We start from the raw sequence: 17,847 nt of genomic DNA, 5'->3' as shown, positions 1-17,847 counted from the left end.
ATCAACTCAAGAGCATAGTTACTATCAAACGCATTTGGTTGGGTTACCAAACGTTTGGAAATGTTTGAAAAAGGGGCGTTTGGAAACTCCAAACAAACCCTGCTTTGCAAGCTCACGTTTTAAAAGTTTCAAACGTTTGAAATTTTGGACGTTTGAAAAATCCCTAAAGTCAAAAATTGCATCGATTTGTGTGTTTTTTTTGGTGCGCCCGTACTTTCGCCGTACCTGTGCCCGTACCCCCCCGCACACCTATGCTCCTCGACTTGTCCTCAAGCTGTATGTACTACAGTGTACCTGTTCTTTGCTGCTCTCCAAGCCTCAAGGCCCTACATAGTACAAGGCTCAAGCCTTGTACTAGCTACTGCATTGTAGATAGTTGACAGTGCAGTCCCCAAGGCTCAATGCCATGATAGGCCCTAGATTTCATTGTTTAAAGTTTTTAGATGCTACCTAGTAGCTATTTAGTAACTAGGTAGTGGTTACTAGCCTTGACATTGATGAAGTAGGGACATAATCAATTTCAAGTTTCATATTTTGCAACTTACAAGTTCTAACTTGTAAGCTATTTTTTGAGAAAAAATGTTTTGTAATTTTGTTTCAATTTATGGTTCAAGTTTCAACTATTTGAAAGTAAAAAATCAGAATTGTGACTGATTCAGTAGTGGACTGCGGTCACTGGTAACATGTAAGTTGTAACTACTAACTGGTAACTAGTTTTTGGTTTAAAAGTCTAAATTTTCATGAAATTTGAAGCTTGTTTGTAAGTTGTGTGCTATTACTTGTAATGATAGACTATAGTATCTCAAAATATGCAATATAGCATATTTTTTATTGAAATTATGACTTTAAAAAAAACCCACGTTTTGAAACTCCACCTAATTTTTTCAAACTTATCAAACGTTTGGAAACTCCAAACGTTGGAACCTTCAAACGTTTGATAACTATGCTCAAGAGTGCTCAGTTTTTCGCGAAGATAGATTTGAGGTCTGGTTACCATCAAATCAGGGTGAGGGTGAAAGAAGGAGATGAGCACAAGACGGCCTTCCGTACGGAACGGGGATCTCTCTCCCTCTTCTGCTAGTCTATCCTCTTTCTCCAAATCTGCCCCTACCCCCTTTTCTACACCTTGAGACCCCACCACTATGATCCTCTCCCAAGGTCTTGTATAATATCTTGGGGCAGAATGGGGACCGAGGCTGAACTACCCCACCAGTCTCCACACTATGGAACACGAGGCACGTATGCCACCACAAGTAGTGATAGTATCTCACTCTACGAGGGATTATAGCTCAAGAGAATTGTCACTGCTAATGCGCATCGATGGTCCTCATCAAGCTCCTAGCAAGGAGGGCCTCAAAAAATATCTATCTGTGTAAAGGCTGCCACATCCCCCCTTTCTTAGGGGGGGTTTTCCTAAGAAGACCATGCTGTGTCAGAAGCTTCCATGCCTTTGAGCCTGGAATGAGGCTCCACACGACAAGCTTGCCCTAAAGAGCTATGCACTGCTTCTTTGGATTGACACCTCGCAGAGCCACTATTTGCTAAGCCATTCGAGCCTTGACATCACAAGTGTCATCCAATCCAGCCCATAAAATTTTGTGAACCAATCATCGAAGCCGTCCCATGCATCCCAATGAAAGTATCAGCATAATGCAATGTATCACGCTATAGCCAACAAGACCTTGTTCACCACCAAAGTTCTACCTACAATATTAACGACAATGAAAGACCAAAGGGTCTATGAGACTGAAAGAAACCAGATACAATGACACCTAAGGATAGGGCCACTAAAAAGGCTGGTGTCTGTGATGACGAGAAATAAAATTACTACATCATGCTCTCCACAAAGGGGGAGCAGACACTGAGGAGAATCCCCTGATCGTCTATCAATCAGTCACCCGCCCCCGAGTGATTGGACCCGTGTATGTTCTGTGAGACCAACACAACAGGACAACCAAGGAGAGACAAGAAGAGCTCATCTGATAATGGCCCAAGATCTGGCGAGGGCTGGGGTTGAGATAGGAAATCAATGATAGAATGTGTTGTCGCTCAGCATGTCTAGGTCCATCTCTCCTCTCTAATCTCCGTTATGTGGCCCACTGTCTGACAAGTGCTATTGCCACCCCAGTGGTATGTCTCCCCAAGTCGAAGAAGAAATGTCTATGGCTCTCGTGTCAATGTCTACTCAAGGTCGAATTTGGCGGGTCGTGTCCTCTTTTTTTTTTTCCAAAGAAAGGAACCTTCTATTAATGCTTGAAAGACTTTATACAAAACAGCAGCCCCGAAGGTGCTGAGTATGGAAAAAACCCGGGACAAGGCTGAAAGAAAAAACTGGCCTTTTCGAGAGAAACCCATCTCAGTGCCTAGGGGATCTCTAGTACTAGGGCTAACAGCCAGTTGGGATAAAAAACTCCTGCAAGCCAAGCCTTGCAGAATAGAGCATGCCTTGCGATAACAGTCGTCCTAGAGCTTGGGGTCCCACGCTCCCAGGTGGAGCGGAAGGTGTAGATGATATCCTGCCAAAGGGACTGACGCTCGAACTCCTCTCTGCATCTGGGCTGAGCACGAATGAGGCCCCCTGCTAATCTCTGTTAGACCCTATGAAGGCTCTTCATCAAGGGGAAACCCTTCCTCGTAAGGGGGGCCTCTCAGAAGATCCATCTGTGTGAAAGCTGCCACGGCCCCCCAGTGCATGGGGTGTTCCTGAGAAGCCCTCGCTGTAAGAGGAGCTTCCAAGGCTATGCACCTGGGGTGAGGCCGCAAACAACCAACTTGCCCAAGAGGGCTCTACTCTGCATCTCCGTATCAATGATACCCAAGCCTCCTAGTGCCTGCGGCATGATCACTATTTGCCAAGCGACCCGGGCTCTACTATTCCTCGTGCCGTCTGAACCTACCCAAAGGAAGTTTCGAACCATCTGTCGGAGCTGCCTAATGCACCCTCTGTGAAAACATCAGCAGGAGGCGATATACTAGGCCGTGGCAAGAAGGACCTGGTTTGCCACTAAGGCACGACCTGCTAGGGAGAGTTTGACCGAGCCCCAATAGAGAAGCTTGCGCCAAACACTCTCAAGGACCGCGGCGATCTGCTGCTTTGGTGTAATGTCAATATCAACCTGGCATCTGAGGTATCTCACTGTCTGGCCCCGTCGTATCCATCTAAAGCCAAAGTCGCTCCCCCACTCACGAATCTCATGTGTCTTCTCAAAGCCTGTGAAGAAACCTCACTTTGTCTAGTTGATCCACGCACCCGAGGCCTCACAGTAGATAGCCAGGGCTCCCCTGACTCTCTCCAAACTCGCTGTGGTGCAAGGCCGTGCCATCTGCAAACTCAAAGTCCAGCAGCTCCTCCTGCCTGATTAGGAACCTCAACCCTGTGAGGCCCGTCACCTGTGATCTCAAGTAATAGCCCAAAGCCTCCACCACAAATAAGAAGAGGAAGGGAGCGAGGGGGCAGCCCTAGCGGACCAAGCGAGAGAGAGAAAAGGCCTCGCCCATGTGTGCTCCGATAAGCATCTGGCTAGAGCTCCCCGCATAAAGTGCAAAAACTCCTCTGACCCATCTGTCTGAGAAACCCAATCTCCGCAGAGTACCCTCCAAAACGGACCACTCCACCCTATCGTAGGCCTTCTCAAAATCCAAGAGGAGGACAGCCAACGGCTATGACTCCTCCTTTGACCAATCCACTGCCTCCCAGAACATGAAGATGTTGTCCAAGATGCTGCGCTCCTGGACGAACCCATCTGTGTGTCATGAATGATGTTAGTAAGATGGGGCCGTAACCGCAAACTCAAGACCTTGGCGAGGATCTTGTATGCAGTATCAAGCAAAGTGAGACTGTCGGATATCTGACCTATCTCCCCCTTTCGGGATCAAACAAATCCACCCCCTGCTCAGGGACTGAGGGAGGGAGCCCGTGTCAAAAATATCCCGGCAAGCTAGTCGAAAAAGGGTGGAGATGATCTCCCAGAAGTTCCAAAAGAAGACCGGAGTCAAGCCATCCTCACTAGGACACATCTAGGTCAGGAGAGCCTTGAGAGCTTCCCAGAGCTCCTCATCTATGAAAGGCTCCTCCAAACTGCTGCACAAATCCTGCGAGACTACTGTCGGAACGTGATCCCAAACTATCTCCTGGGCCACAAGACCAACTAGAGTCATCCTCTCTGTCTGAAAGAGCTGGCTGTAAAAACCCATGGTCAAGTCTAAAATCTCCTGCGGATCAGTGTGCATGATGCCCTACGGATCTCGGAGACACTGCAGCTGCGTGCTTGCCGATCAAGGTCCACTGGTCTGAAAAAAACTACTTCATCATCTCAGCCCGCCGAATCTCCATGTCCTGAAGCTCAAGGTGAGCACTCTCAAACCTGTCACTAAGCCATTGAGATCCTGGGTCCTACTCCATGAGCCGCTCTATGGAGGCAAGGTCTCTCCTCAGTGCCCGCTCGCACTCTTGAAGAGTCCTCCGCCTAAGGGCATGAACCTGCAACTCCTCACTACTCCTCTGGATTGCATCGGCGATCCACGAAGCCCAACCCTCGCACGGTGCTATCTCCAACTGCTGCCAAATCCCTGCCATGACCTCCTGAATCTCCTTGTCCTGCGAAGGTCCTCTGGAATGCGGATCCCCTTTTGGGGAAGACCTCGATAGGGCTGCTCTAAGTGAAGTACTACTAGAGAGTGGCCGACATCGTGGTACCTGCCAAAATCCCGGTAGAGCCACCTTTGTGCAGTGCCTGATCCCCAACGTAGAAGCGGTCTAGTCTCCCAAGCAGTCCATCGTCTCCTCTGTTCGAAAGAGAAGAGGAGGCAGCAAGTATCCTGCTGAAATCTGGCTCTTGCCACGAGTCTCTGCCACTGATCATGATAATGAACTGCTCCCAGGTGCTCCGCTCAGCTGCTAACATCTCAGAGAAGGAGGCGCCGCCCTGTTTGCCCTTCCCAAACTCCAAGTTGTTGAAGTCCCCTCCAACAATCCAAGAGTCTACATCCGGAAGATACTCTGATAGCCTCCTCCAAAAGGCCGGACGGTGCTATCTGCATGCTGGGGCATACACGTTCAAGATCCCAATCATGCACTCTCCCATCCAAACTACCCGTCCTGGGATAAGCTCGCGTTGATCATAGACCTCTAGAGCCACCGTTTGTGAGACCGAGATGCAGACCCCTCTGCTCCATCCTACTGTAGGGGACCACTCCTCTAGACCTCTCCCTGGGAGAAGGTGGTGTCGCCGTCTGCTCTCAGATCCGTAAGCAATCATCTCTCAACAAGCTGAGTTTCACCGATAACTCAGTAGGTGCTAACCAAGCCCTGAATGTGTAGAGTTGCAAGAGGTCCTCTCTGATGACTTGGTTCATGGCTTGATAGATAAGCAAAATGGACGAAGCCTCAAGGCTATACTAAAATGGTGGCAATCTGTCTATCTCTAACTCCAAGCTTGTGAGCCACCTATGTGTCCTAGCATACCAACTCCTTTGATCCCCCTCCGCCTCCAATGCCATACATGGAGTTAGGGCTAGCCATGGCAGTCTATGTTGTCCAGCCATCATGGTACCAAAGTCCCTGACCCTATGAAGATAAGTGACCACCTAGAAGACTACATTAATGTTAGAAACATGGTATGAGGGAGAGAGAGACAGAGAGAGATAGGCTAGGGAGTGAAGAAGTGATACTCAAATGAAGACATAATGAAGGCTTTCATTCATTCATCAAGTACGATAAGATAAGTCAAGTACAAGCCTTATATAGGCTACTCACTCACACACTAGCACCTAGTGCGCACATATGAGATAAGTCCCATGATGACACGTGGCACTCACACAAGACTCACACATAGACTACTAGATCACCTAGTACTACACACCAACACTTCACACCAACACACTCTTTGGCTATGATATCTCCAACACTCCCCTTCAGAGCAAAGAGTGTGAGACCCAACACGCAAAGAGTAGACCGATCCCCCCTCCACCGCAATACTGCAAAGAGCAAGTCCAACTATCCAACACCTCCCGTGTGATAGTGACTTCTCAATCAGCTTGCGACCGGCAAGGGCAAACCATCACTCATCATCCCCCCTTACTCTGAACTAGGTGGTCAATACCATCAACCAAAGTAAAAGACAATACATACATTTTTGGGGGACAACCCAAGGTAGAGTACCTCTTATTGACTCCAAATACATTCAATTTCAAAGGGACAACTCAAGGCTGAGAACCTTTATTTGACTCAACACAAACACACATACAACTAAGCATCATATTCCTCCTCAGAGAGTAATTGAAGCTTCTTGCTCAGGTTCAGTAGATGTAGCATAAATATTCTAGACCTTGTCCAAGTTCTCCTTAGCTGAAGTAGTGAGGTCAAGTTGATGAAGCAATTTGTTGACCAACCTCACACCAAGATGTGCCAATGCTTTGTCATGCTGCTCATCCCTAGATGCAACTGGTGCTTATGAATCTTCACCACGAGGACGAGGCTCCAGAGTGTCAAACTGAGGTAGCAAAGGCAGCAAGCTGAAATACATAACCAGCCAATAAAGGAGCTTGCCTAGGGCTCTGAAATGAACCAACAGCTTGAGAAATGCTTGAATAAATGCGTCCAGCAGCCTGAAGTGTAAGAATTAGCGAATAGACGCTGGAGCAGATCCAAAATCCTCAAGAAGGTAGCTGGAGGAGCGCCAAATGCAGAAATATATCTTGCAATGTGAGAAGTGCTTCAGTAGACCAGCTCCAAAGTGATCAAGCGGCTCTCTAGAGGGTTCCGAAATGTTGCAGCAGGTCACTAATTCCAAATTCTGCAAGAGCTGAAAGCTAGAAACAGCCCAAAAAATGTGTCTGGAAGAGGCGGTTCTGCAGCAGCAACCTCTAAATGGTGAGAAAATGCAAGAGCAGCTCCAAAATAGGTCAAAAGACCACGAAAATCTGCAACCAATGCCCAGGGATGGTCGGCTTCTGCTGTAGCAGCCTGCAAACCCTAAAAACGGGGATGAAACAACTCCGAATCAGCTTGTATGCAGACACCTTTTGCAAACAGGCCAGTCAGCAAGCTGTGGAGAGGCTAGACGGGCAGAAATGGGCACAGGAAGCTTCAAAACAGAGGCAAAATGGAGGGAGCAGTGAAGGCGGCTGAGCAAAAACCTTAAAAGGGTCGAAAGAAGCTGAAAGGAGGCGAAAAAGGGCAGAATCTGAGGCAGAATTGAGCAGGGCTGAGGCGGCTGCAAGAAGAAGTGCTGAAGCATAATTAGGGTTTTGGATTAGGGTTAGGACTGGGATGATGACATGGCAGGGCAGCTATGGCAGGATTGACCTGCTTTGATACCATGTTAGAAACATGGTATGAGGGAGAGAGAGAGAGATAGGCTAGGGAGTGAAGAAGTGATACTCAAATGAAGACATGTCACATAATGAAGGCTTTTCATTCATTCATCAAGTATGATAAGATAAGTGAAGTACAAGCCTTATATAGGCTACTCAGCACCTAGTGCATATGGATAAGTCCCATGATGACACGTAGCACTCACACAAGACTCAACACATAGACTAGTACTAGATCACCTAGTACTACACACCAACACTTCACACCAACACACTCTTTGGCTAGGATATCTCCAACAATTAAGCTGTAGAGGGGTGGCCCCAAACTCTGCAAGTATGATCTAATGTGGGACCGATGGTTTACTATGGATCATGTGAGTGAGAAGCAAAATCTAAAGTCTCTATGCGGGACCGATGGTCTCTGATAAATTAGTCCCCCAAAATGGACTGCCATATAGCCCTGTCGGGCAGACCAATGAGTAAAAAAGAAGAGGCTTGATTCTCGGATCATGAAAATGAGAGTGGAAGCACTGGCGCTTGAGTCTGGCATGACACTTGGTCAACGGGCCTACATAGCTGGTTGCATCTTTAAAATCGGACCTGAAAAGAGGACACCCAAGTATGTGTAGGATGCAACAATCTCTACGAGAGCTCCATCGAAAGTAAACTGCTCTTTGTGTGCAGCCGCCCAATATGTGTTGAAGTTCATAACCTTGGTTTACTCAAGTTGACCTTCAAATCATGTGTATCGCCAAAAGATTGGAGCACATCTAAATTTCACAAGAGACCTCAACTGAGAAGGAGAGTAGGACCACGTCATCTGAGTATACTAGGATCGGAATCAAGGAGCCAGCTAAAGAATAATATGTGCCTCCTAGAGTCATGATGTAGAAATCGAGCTCATAGATGTACAAGCCAAACAAGGTCAGTGATAACGGACAACCTTGTTTGACTCCGATCGTGCTCATGATCTCCTCTATCCACCTCGTCGCAATCCTGACTCTACCTGATACTCGCTCGTAAAGTGCCCGGACCGCCCAAATAATGTCTTGACTGTACCCAAGATCAAGTAGGTGTCTGAAAAGTCAAGCTCGTGGTATTGTGTCGAAGGCTTTCCGGAAATCCACAAAGCAACAACAAACCCTCTGAAGATGTGGTCTAGTGTACTATGATCTGCTTGAAAGACTGCCTGTTCCATCTCACTGTGTCCCGCACACTCTCAGAGCCTCTTGGGTAACATGAGTGTCAAGTACTACTGCATAAATCTTGGACATGACGTGTCAAATCATGATGGTCCTATAGTTCTCTAAACTCATGGGATCCCCTCCCTTGTGAATTAAAATAATAGTGTTAATGATCCAGGTGCGGGGAAAACCGTTGCATTGAATAGCTTTGCTAAGGTCGGGGCTAGTGTGCTGATTCCATAGGCAATGTACTCCGTACAAATCCCTTCATGATCTTTGGCTCGGCCATTATGTAGCTTGAGGGTAGCATGTTTGATATCACCGGTAGTGAAGAGGGCATAGGAAGTGAGGCGTGGTAGCTATGGGAGGTCTAGTGAAGGGTTGGTGAGGAATGTCATAGAGTATGCGTGGGTAGGTTTGCCAGATGATCGCGTGGGTGATAGGGGATGTGGACCTCCGCTCGAGAAACTTCCTCCAAAAATCCTTGGAGTTGTTACTAAACAGAATGTAGTAGTTCTTCCTCACTCTGGTCCTGTACTCATGAGTTACATACTTCATTCGAGCGGTAAAGGTACTTCATGCATTATCAACATCAATCAGGCCAAAGAGGTTCAAAAGGCATCACGTACCATGTCTTTATATGCATCATGCTGCAAATAACTGTTATTTACTATAAGAAGCCTTTTATCTAGCAGCCTGTCATTCTACATGTCATGCAAAGACAACCTTAACCAAAGTGAGGCATTATCCAAATGTGGAAAATGCATAGGTGATCTAGTACTAGTTTATGTGTGTGAGTCTTGTGTGAGTGCCACGTGTCATCATGGGACTTATCCCATATGCACTAGGTGCTAGAGAGTGTGTGAGTAGCCTACACAAGGCTTGTACTTCACTTGTCTTGTCATACTTGATGAATGAATGAGAGCCTTCTTCATGTCTTCATTAGAGCATTATTTCCTCACACCCTAACTCTCTTTCTCTCTCTCTCCCTTCACCATGTTTCTAACATGGTATCAGAGCCATAGCCCTGCCATAGTCATAGCTGCCACGTCATCCTAGATCTAACCCTAACCCTAATTCGAAACCCTAAATCTGCTTCAGCCTCTTCTACAGCCTGCTGCCACCTAGGGATTCTGCACCACAGATATCCATTTCTACAGCCGCAACAGCTTCTCCTCAGTTCCGCATCTCTCAGCCCACCTAGAACCTCCACAGCTAGCCAAACAGTCCGTACTAGCTGTATGGACTGTTCCGTACTGCTTCCCCCTGCTGCGCCGTACCAGTTCGGCAGCTCCAGCAAAGTGAGCCTGCGCGTGAGGGTTTCCAAGGTCATTTCAGAGCTTTTCGACGCTCAAGACAGCCTCAACTTGCTGCTGCTGTGTATTCGACCACCTGTGAGCGCTTTGTGCAGCACTTCAAGGCCTTTGGAGGCATTTCCGACGTGTTTTGAGCTTGCTGCTGCATAACCGCCTTCAGTAAAGGCATTTTCGAGCTGCTTTGAGGCCTTCACCACGTCTACATCAGCTGTCTTCTGCATCAGATAGCTGCTACAGCATTTCGAAGTGCTCTTGTGAGTTGTTTTGAGGGGAGATTGCTGGTCCTTCATCTTAACTTGCTGCCCGCCTTCAGAAAGTCCTCTTCGATCATGACGACTTTGACTTCAAGCTCTATCCTCGTGGAGAAGTTTAAGGGCGAAGGTTTTCCCACATGGCAAACAAAAGTGCAGCTGCTCCTTATGCGTGAAGGAGTTTGGGATGTTGTTGAGGATGACCAGGTTGAGCTACTTGACCAACAACACCAAAAGATTTGGAAGCAATAGAATTCTAAGGCCATTGCCCTCATTGGTCTTTGCTTAGTTGACTCTCTCATCCATCATGTGGATTTCAAATCTACAGCTAAGCAGATTTGGAGTCGCCTTGAGACCTTCTTTGGTAATAAAATCACCAACTCTAAAGTCTTTCTGAAGCTCAAATTTTATGATCTGAAAATGGAAGACAGTGATGAGTTGAGTGATCATCTAGCTCGGTTTCAATTTCTTGTTCAACAACTCTCAAGTTTGAAGAGTGTCCCTGGTGATGAAGATAAGATGGCAGTCCTTATGAAGAGTATGCATGGAATTTCTCGCTTTGAGCACTCTTGAGATCCTTCGTCTTGCCACTACCATGTTTGATGATATGGTGGCCCTCCTCATTGAGAAGGATCGTTGCAATAAGGAAGCCGTTCTTGCCTCTCCTATTGATCATGCATTTGCTTCCACAAGCAAATGGAAGACCACCAAGAACATCATTTGCAAGTTTTGCAAGAAGAAAGGACATATTCAAGCCCATTGCTTCAAGAAGAAAGCACACGAACAAGAGACGTATCATGCCAATCTTTTGGCTGAAGACGAAGCTGAACCTGAAGAGCCCCCGGAGAAGATACATGCAACTACATCAAAGGTTCATGGCCTCTCTCTTGACGACAAGGATCCATTTGACCAGGATTGGGCTTTCTAGGCCCCTTATGCTATGTGTGTTTGTGTTGAGTCACATAAAGGTTCTCAACCTTGAGTTGTCCCTCTAAATTGAATGTCTTTGGAGTCTTTGGAGTCAATAAGAGGTCCTCTGCCCTGGGTTGTCCCCCAAAAATGATTGTATTGTGTTTTACTTTGGTCGATGGTATTGACCACCCAGTTCTGAGTAAGGGGGGATGACGAGTGATGGTTTGCCCTTGCCGGTCGCAAGCTGACTGAGAAGTCACTATCACACGGGAGGTGTTGGATAGTTGGACTTGCTCTTTGCACTATTGCGGTGGATGGGGGATCGGTCTACTCTTGTGTGTTGGGTCTCACACCTCTTTGCTCTCAAGGGGGTGTTGGAGATATCATAGTCAAAGAGTGTGTTACTAGGTGATCTAGTACTAGTTTATGTGTGTGAGTCTTGTGTGAGTGCCACGTGTCATCATGGGACTTATCCCATATGCACTAGGTGTGTGTGAGTAGCCTACATAATGCTTATACTTCACTTGTCTTGTCATACTTGATGAATGAATGAGAGCCTTCTTCATGTCTTCATTTGAGCATTATTTCCTCACACCCTAACTCTCTCTCTCTCTCTCTCTCTCTCTCTCTCTCTCTCTCTCCCTTCACCATGTTTCTAACAAGTGCCCCATCCGGTCTGCATACACATGCTGAGTATGCTCTTGCAGAGCGACTATATCAGGCTGCAATTTATTAACATAAGCCCCTACAAGTTTCCATTTTCGTACATCCAATAAACCTTGCACATTGAAAGTCAAGCATTTTATTAGTTCAGGCATATTTTACAGGTATGTACATAGTCTATCTCATAAAAGAGGGCAATTCAGATTGCATATCAACCTCAGGATCCAAGGAGTGATCCCGATAAGACAGCACATCATGTTGATCCAGCAATAAAGGAAAAGAACACGACATTCAGTCACTGCAGCCCAGGTAATGCCTATAACGGAATTCTTTGTAGGAGTACGACCATTGGAGAAAGCACCAGTCCAAGTACAAGGTGCAAGGGCTGGTTCTTTTGGAGATTGCCAGCGTTCTTTGGAAAACCTTTTCCTTTGCTTTTGACTGAGTGGCAGTAGGCGTTGAGGCACTAGCATTAAGCAGGAAGATTTCAGCCTTCCTTTGTCCTAAACAACAAAGGCTAGCTGGTTGGGTTATTTTTAGTCCCAAAAGAATCCTTATTTTGCACCCAGATGTGAGTTTAGCTACATCCTTTACTGCATGATTCCTCATTTGGCTGAATGGGGAGGAATTGCCTCAAGGGGCATGTTATGTAGAACTAAAGGACATTGTGAAGCCATGTTCCCAAAATTCAAAACATGCAGCAGCAAAAAGGCCCCATTTGAGCTTGTAAAAGGCATTGCCCATCACAATATTGTTGACACCAACATAATACGATTGAGGCGTGGGGACATCCGTGTCCCCATAAGATGAAAAAACGATTGGATTTCCCATTCTGCCGAGGCAAGTACACAACCTTACCCAATGAAGCTGCAAATTGTGGCAACAAGGTTTCCAGGCCCTGGGAGAAGTTCACAACAAGGCTATGCTTAATCAACGATTGATAGTCTCGTGTCAGAGACCATTGCAAGACATGTACCATCAAATGACCATAGTACAAAGGAGAGTGTTCCAAGAGCATTTGCTTATACTTCCCTTCAGCTAGAATAACATCAGAGAAGCCCTTGGCTGCACAATTCTTCCTTAAATATTAAGACTGGTCTAACTCCAAAAACGTAGATGTTTAATAACTTGAGTTACAAAATATCCTTGTGTGATCAAAGGGGTCTTGTACATACTCTTAAAGGTGCAAGGTACTTGAGAGATAACTCAGATAGAGCAAGCGCATTGCCAGTCCGAGCTACTCCGTCTGGGCTTAATCCAATTGCTTCACACAATTCATGTCGTGCTGCATAGATTTAGAAAGAATGTGATCAGCTACACAAGATCCTCAGTAAATCAACCAATATCAACCTTGAGAACCCAAAACCCGAGAAGAACTAAGGCTTGCAAAACAAGTATTACCATGCTGGCAATAACTAGCATAGGTAGCATTATTTACAACTCCATATTGGTCCAGCTCATAATCCCGGACTTTAAGCTCCACTTCAAATGCTTCAGCCATACTGTACAATCTTTAAAATCTCATTACATGTGAAAACAAAAAGTACACAGTGCCTTTACAAAGACACATTTTATCATAAGCCTTTCAAACAAGGAACCAACACCAATGCAAAAGCAAGGCTCAGAGAGAAACTATTCTGAAAAAAGGATTTGCAAACAAGTAAAGAGCTACTTTATCCCTTTAAATACTCAAATCAAGTGATGCTATACTATCAAAGTGCTTCATGCAATGTATGGTCCCCTGGGCTGTCTTCATTTAAACTCTAGACAGACATCTGCTCAGCAAGAAGGAAAGCTAATGCATTCCATCCTGTCAAAAAACACAGAGCCACTTAACGTAGCCAACGGCATGCACCGAAAGAATATGTCCAAGAATCACACAATGCACAAAACACATCTCACTCCATCTTTTAACTCACACATACACTTCACCAATGCGACCTCCCCAAACTCTTCCTCTGACCTCTGCGAGCTCCCCCCCCCCTTCAATCATATTTTCAACATGGATTCTCGTGTTGGGTTTTTCTTCTTCTGTTTGCCGTTCAGAGCACTACAACCCGATTAGGACCCCTCCCTCCCTTCTCACATTGTGATGACTAAGAGACTTGTTGGGTGGATTAGCATAGTGCAAGATTAACTTGGAGTTGCTACCTGCTCGAGCACTAGCATGAAGCTGCCCCCCCTAGCCTCTTCGCCCATCCCATGTCCCCCCCGCTTGTCTGTTTCCCTTCCTTTTCCCACCTTTTACAGCATTGTGTTGCATCTCTTTGTTTTGCTCCTTGTGTATGGTGCTGGTTCGTCAGTTCGCGCATGTGGCGGAGGTTTTCGCTGGTCATTTCCGCTGTTCTCGGTGCTCAAGTCTGATTCGCGGCTCCTTGTCCCTTCAGTTGGTTCACATTTGCTCACAGTGGTCACGCAACTCCCAGTACTCCTGCACGACAGTTTCCGACTGTTTCTAGAGCCCTTCCACATCACAACTAGTTTCCTTGGTTCTCTCCAATGTTTTGAGCCAATCTCCAGGGTGTAGCCAGCAAGCTACTGTTTTGGGCCTGCAGGCAGCGAGTTTGCTGCTGCTTGGCCCCTCAGTTGTTCGCCTTTGTCTCAAGCTTCCTTTCAGCAGTTTTTGGTAGCTTTTTGCCAAGCAGTTTAAGTTCTGAGAGCTCGCCTTTGGGGGACTGATTTTCATGATCTTTTGCTGCTCCTTTGGTTTAGGAGCAGCCCCTTTGTCAAGAGCCAAGCAGGGCTGCAGCAAAGTTCTTTTTTGGGCTGTACTCAGCAGCTATTATCCTTTCTTCCTTTTCCACCCTTTCCTGCCCTTCTTTTTCAGTTTTTTGGGAGCCAGCAACAAAGTTTATATACCTAGATGAATCCAGGAACATTCCCAAACTCATCCTCTAAAAACACAACATAGTGCAGTTTCAATCTCATGATAGTCACTCACAAGGTTGAAAACCATAAACTCCATCATGCATAGCAAGGACTAGCTACTATGACATCCCCACTGACGTCATCAGCGCCCAACAGTGGGTGTAGACCATAGTATAAAAATATGCTCTCACACATACAAATCCACACACCCACACATACTTGAGCATCCATTTATACAAAGTCTTCGTACTGAGTTTCTATCGGCACTCCAAAGGTGAAGGGCAGACTCAGCCATGATGAAGGCTAGCACTGAAGGAGAAGGCTAATCAAAAGGTAGTCCAAAATCTCTTCATTCAAGCTACAACTGCTTGTGAAGTCTAAACATTTTCATTTTAGTCTCTCCCCAAGGAGCATCTAAATCTAAATCTAGCTGATAGGGCAACGCACCATTTAAGATAGAAAGAATTATCACAATACCAGCAGGCCGCAACTTGGACGAAAACTTCACAAGATGAAATTTGCATGTTCGCTAATACGGCAGAAGCATAAACCTAGATGAATCCAGGAACATTCCCAAACTCATCCTCTAAAAACACAACATAGTGGAGTTTCAATCTCATGATAGTCACTCACAAGGTTGAAAACCATAAACTCCATCATGCATAGCAGGGACTAGCTACTATGACATCCCCACTGACGTCATCAGCGCCCAATAGTGGGTGTAGACCATAGTATAAAAATATGCTCTCACACATACAAATCCACACACCCACACATACTTGAGCATCCATTTATACAAAGTCGTCTTCGTACTAAGTTTCTGTCGGCACTCCGAAGGTGAAGGGCAGACTCAGCCATGATGAAAGCTAGCACTAAAGGAGAAGGCTAATCAAAAGGTAGTCCAAAATCTCTTCATTCAAGCTACAGAATTCTTTGGTCTTGTTTTTTTTTGGAGGAGGTGACCCTCTTCAGGTCTGGCCAGAGGGGCTCTCATGGCAGCTCCCTCAACTCCGACTTCCACTTGAATTATCCTTCCCCGAGGTGACAAACAACAGCTACAAACAGCAATTCAGTCCCTTGACGATAGATCTTTGGTTGGGCCCATTGTTGGCCTCATGCCCACGAGAAGCCAAGTTCGTGATTGGGTTAAGGCGAGCTTGGCCCTAGAGGATGACCACATCCAACAAGTCACGATTTACGAGAGGAGTGTTTGTTCTACAGCTAAGCTCCGACGACATCACGGATGCTTTGGTGGAGTACAGCCCCATCTTCCTTGATCGCACTTGGTTTTTTTTATCCCTTGGTACCATGGATTTATAGTTGATGATATGGATCAATGCATCACGTGCCACGCTTTCTAGTGATGCTCTGTTTCTCAGGGCTCTCGAAGGAGTATCGACCCATCCTCCCCTCCATCAAGGGATGTTTTGGCAGGTGCTCACGTCCCCTCCACCTTCAACAGCGTCAATTGTAGCAGATGATCGGATCCCTAGACTCGGAGTGATCGTGAAGTGCTCGGAGACACTACTAGGTAGATCTTCCTCGAGACTCTCAACATAGGGGAGATTCATTAGCAGGTCAAGCTTTCAAGTCTTCCAGTCAATGCCTTCGTTTTGCAAAGCAGATAGGTCACTTTGCGCGAGCGTATCCGAAGGGCTAGTGCCGAGCTCCCCTTGCCCCTTCCTAGGATCGTCAAGGCTAGTAGAGGGAGATTCATGCAAAGAGAGGACAGCAATTACCTAGGCAGCGGCAAGAGTCGCAAACTCCTTGCGTGGAGCCTTCAAAGCGGCTTGGACCAAGGTGGAGATGAAGAATTGCAGCTGGCGTGCTAGACTTTGGCGTGCTAGACTTAGACAGAGAACAATGGCAGATCGCATAGGAGCTTCTCCAGGACAGGGGCTGTCAATAGGTGGCCCACCCTCAGGCTGTCCCTAGACCCACGAGGGCGAGGTCTTCTTCAACCTTTCAGTAGACCCATCAAAGGTGGTGGTCCAAAGCACTCAAGCTAACAAAAGGAGCCAGTCGATCCCATCCCCCCCTCCTCTGCCCCTCCTCCCCTAGATATTCCTCCCTAGTCATCCTCTACCACACCCCCGTTTTGCAGCTATTCTCACCACTCGCCTTCCTCTTCCCCATCCCCCCCTGCGGCTCTTACAGCAGATCCTAGCGTCTCCTTCCCTCATCGCATCCGTCTCCTCCCCTACCCATCCAAAGTCCTAGCTTCTTCCGATGCCCAAGCCTCCAAGCAAGGGCAAGGATGGGACTTCCCCTCTCAGTCTCAAGCCTCTTCTGCTTCATTCCAACCAGGCACTCTTCCGACACAGATGCAGCTCTCGTTGAGCAGCCTGAGACAAGTGGCCCTTTCTCCCCCCAAGCTACGGCTTCCTCCTCTCAACCACAGCCCAGGTCCCCCCTTCACGAATGCAGCCTCCTCGGAGTAGCTAGGGTCAAGAGGTCTCTTCCCCTTCTTCCAGGTTTGAAGCCTCGCCCTAGGAGTTCTGGAGGCTTGGACCATGGAACTACCTAGAGATTTCGAATGAGTATCCTCTCGCTCTAGAGAGGACACTATTGATTTTGCAGCCCCAAAAAGGGGGATCCATCGGAGAGGTTGGTTCCCACACTCGCCCTTTCTAGGGCTTCCACTTCGCCTCCGCAGGAGAGGAGAGAGGAGCAAAGGGCCCCCTGTTTGTTTGGTTTGATGATGAGACAGTAGATGTTTCGCACAAGGTAGGAGTGGTTGGGGCCCTAGGGGAGGCAGCTTTTAATCACCCACGGTGATACAGCTACCTATCACCCCAGTGTCGCCTCAACTAAGCATTGCAATGGGTGTACTTCGTTTAGGACAAAGGTGCAACTCAAGTAGGCTATGTACTAGACGCTTCAACAATGCGATACCATGCTTGGGGGTAAAGGTCTCCTTCATGATGCAAAGGGTTTTGATGATAGGAAAAGAGCTTGCTATGCCTCTAGTATGCCTTCGCACGGATGCAGACCACTCTCCCTAGAAATTCGATTGTGTAGGCTCCCACTCACAGGGGAGCCTTGTTCTCTACCCCCCCTCCCCAAGACTTGGAGCATGGTGAGCTAAAACATGCAAGGGCTTTGCGACTATCCACGACAACCACCACAGTATTTGATACTTCGCCAAGAGTTACAGATGATTCAACAGCAAACATCAGACACCCACACCATCTCCTCCCAAGGAAAGGCCCTAAGGTGTGGTCCCTCCAATAGGCAAGAGTGAAGGGGTTTGCATCTTTGTCTCGCACGTAGTTGCTACAAGTTTATATGATCAAGGTGAGCTTATCACAGGAAGGGAAATACGGTTGGGTGACTCCA

At 47.0% G+C, this 17,847-nt stretch overlaps 1 protein-coding gene across 1 annotated transcript in view; it reads right to left on the bottom strand.

Moving 5' to 3' along the window:
- LOC147894782 (acyl-acyl carrier protein thioesterase ATL3, chloroplastic-like) overlaps window positions 1-17,847 on the bottom strand; it is a 44,476-nt gene that overhangs the window by 24,518 nt on the left and 2,111 nt on the right. Inside the window, exons 2-3 of the mRNA XM_087385192.1 lie at window positions 13,042-13,142; window positions 12,816-12,925 (exon numbers count right to left, since the gene is read on the bottom strand). Coding sequence (XP_087241318.1) covers window positions 12,816-12,925; window positions 13,042-13,142 — 211 coding nt within the window. The remainder of the gene's footprint in view (window positions 1-12,815; window positions 12,926-13,041; window positions 13,143-17,847) is intronic.

Source organism: Dipteris shenzhenensis, chromosome 14, assembly GCF_047967505.1.
Source record: "Dipteris shenzhenensis isolate YYH24624 ecotype China chromosome 14, Dip_SZ_1.0, whole genome shotgun sequence".
In the NCBI taxonomy this organism is placed as follows: Eukaryota; Viridiplantae; Streptophyta; class Polypodiopsida; order Gleicheniales; family Dipteridaceae; genus Dipteris; species Dipteris shenzhenensis.
Note: the sequence above shows the minus strand (reverse complement) of the source record. Positions and strands in the feature narration are given on the sequence as shown.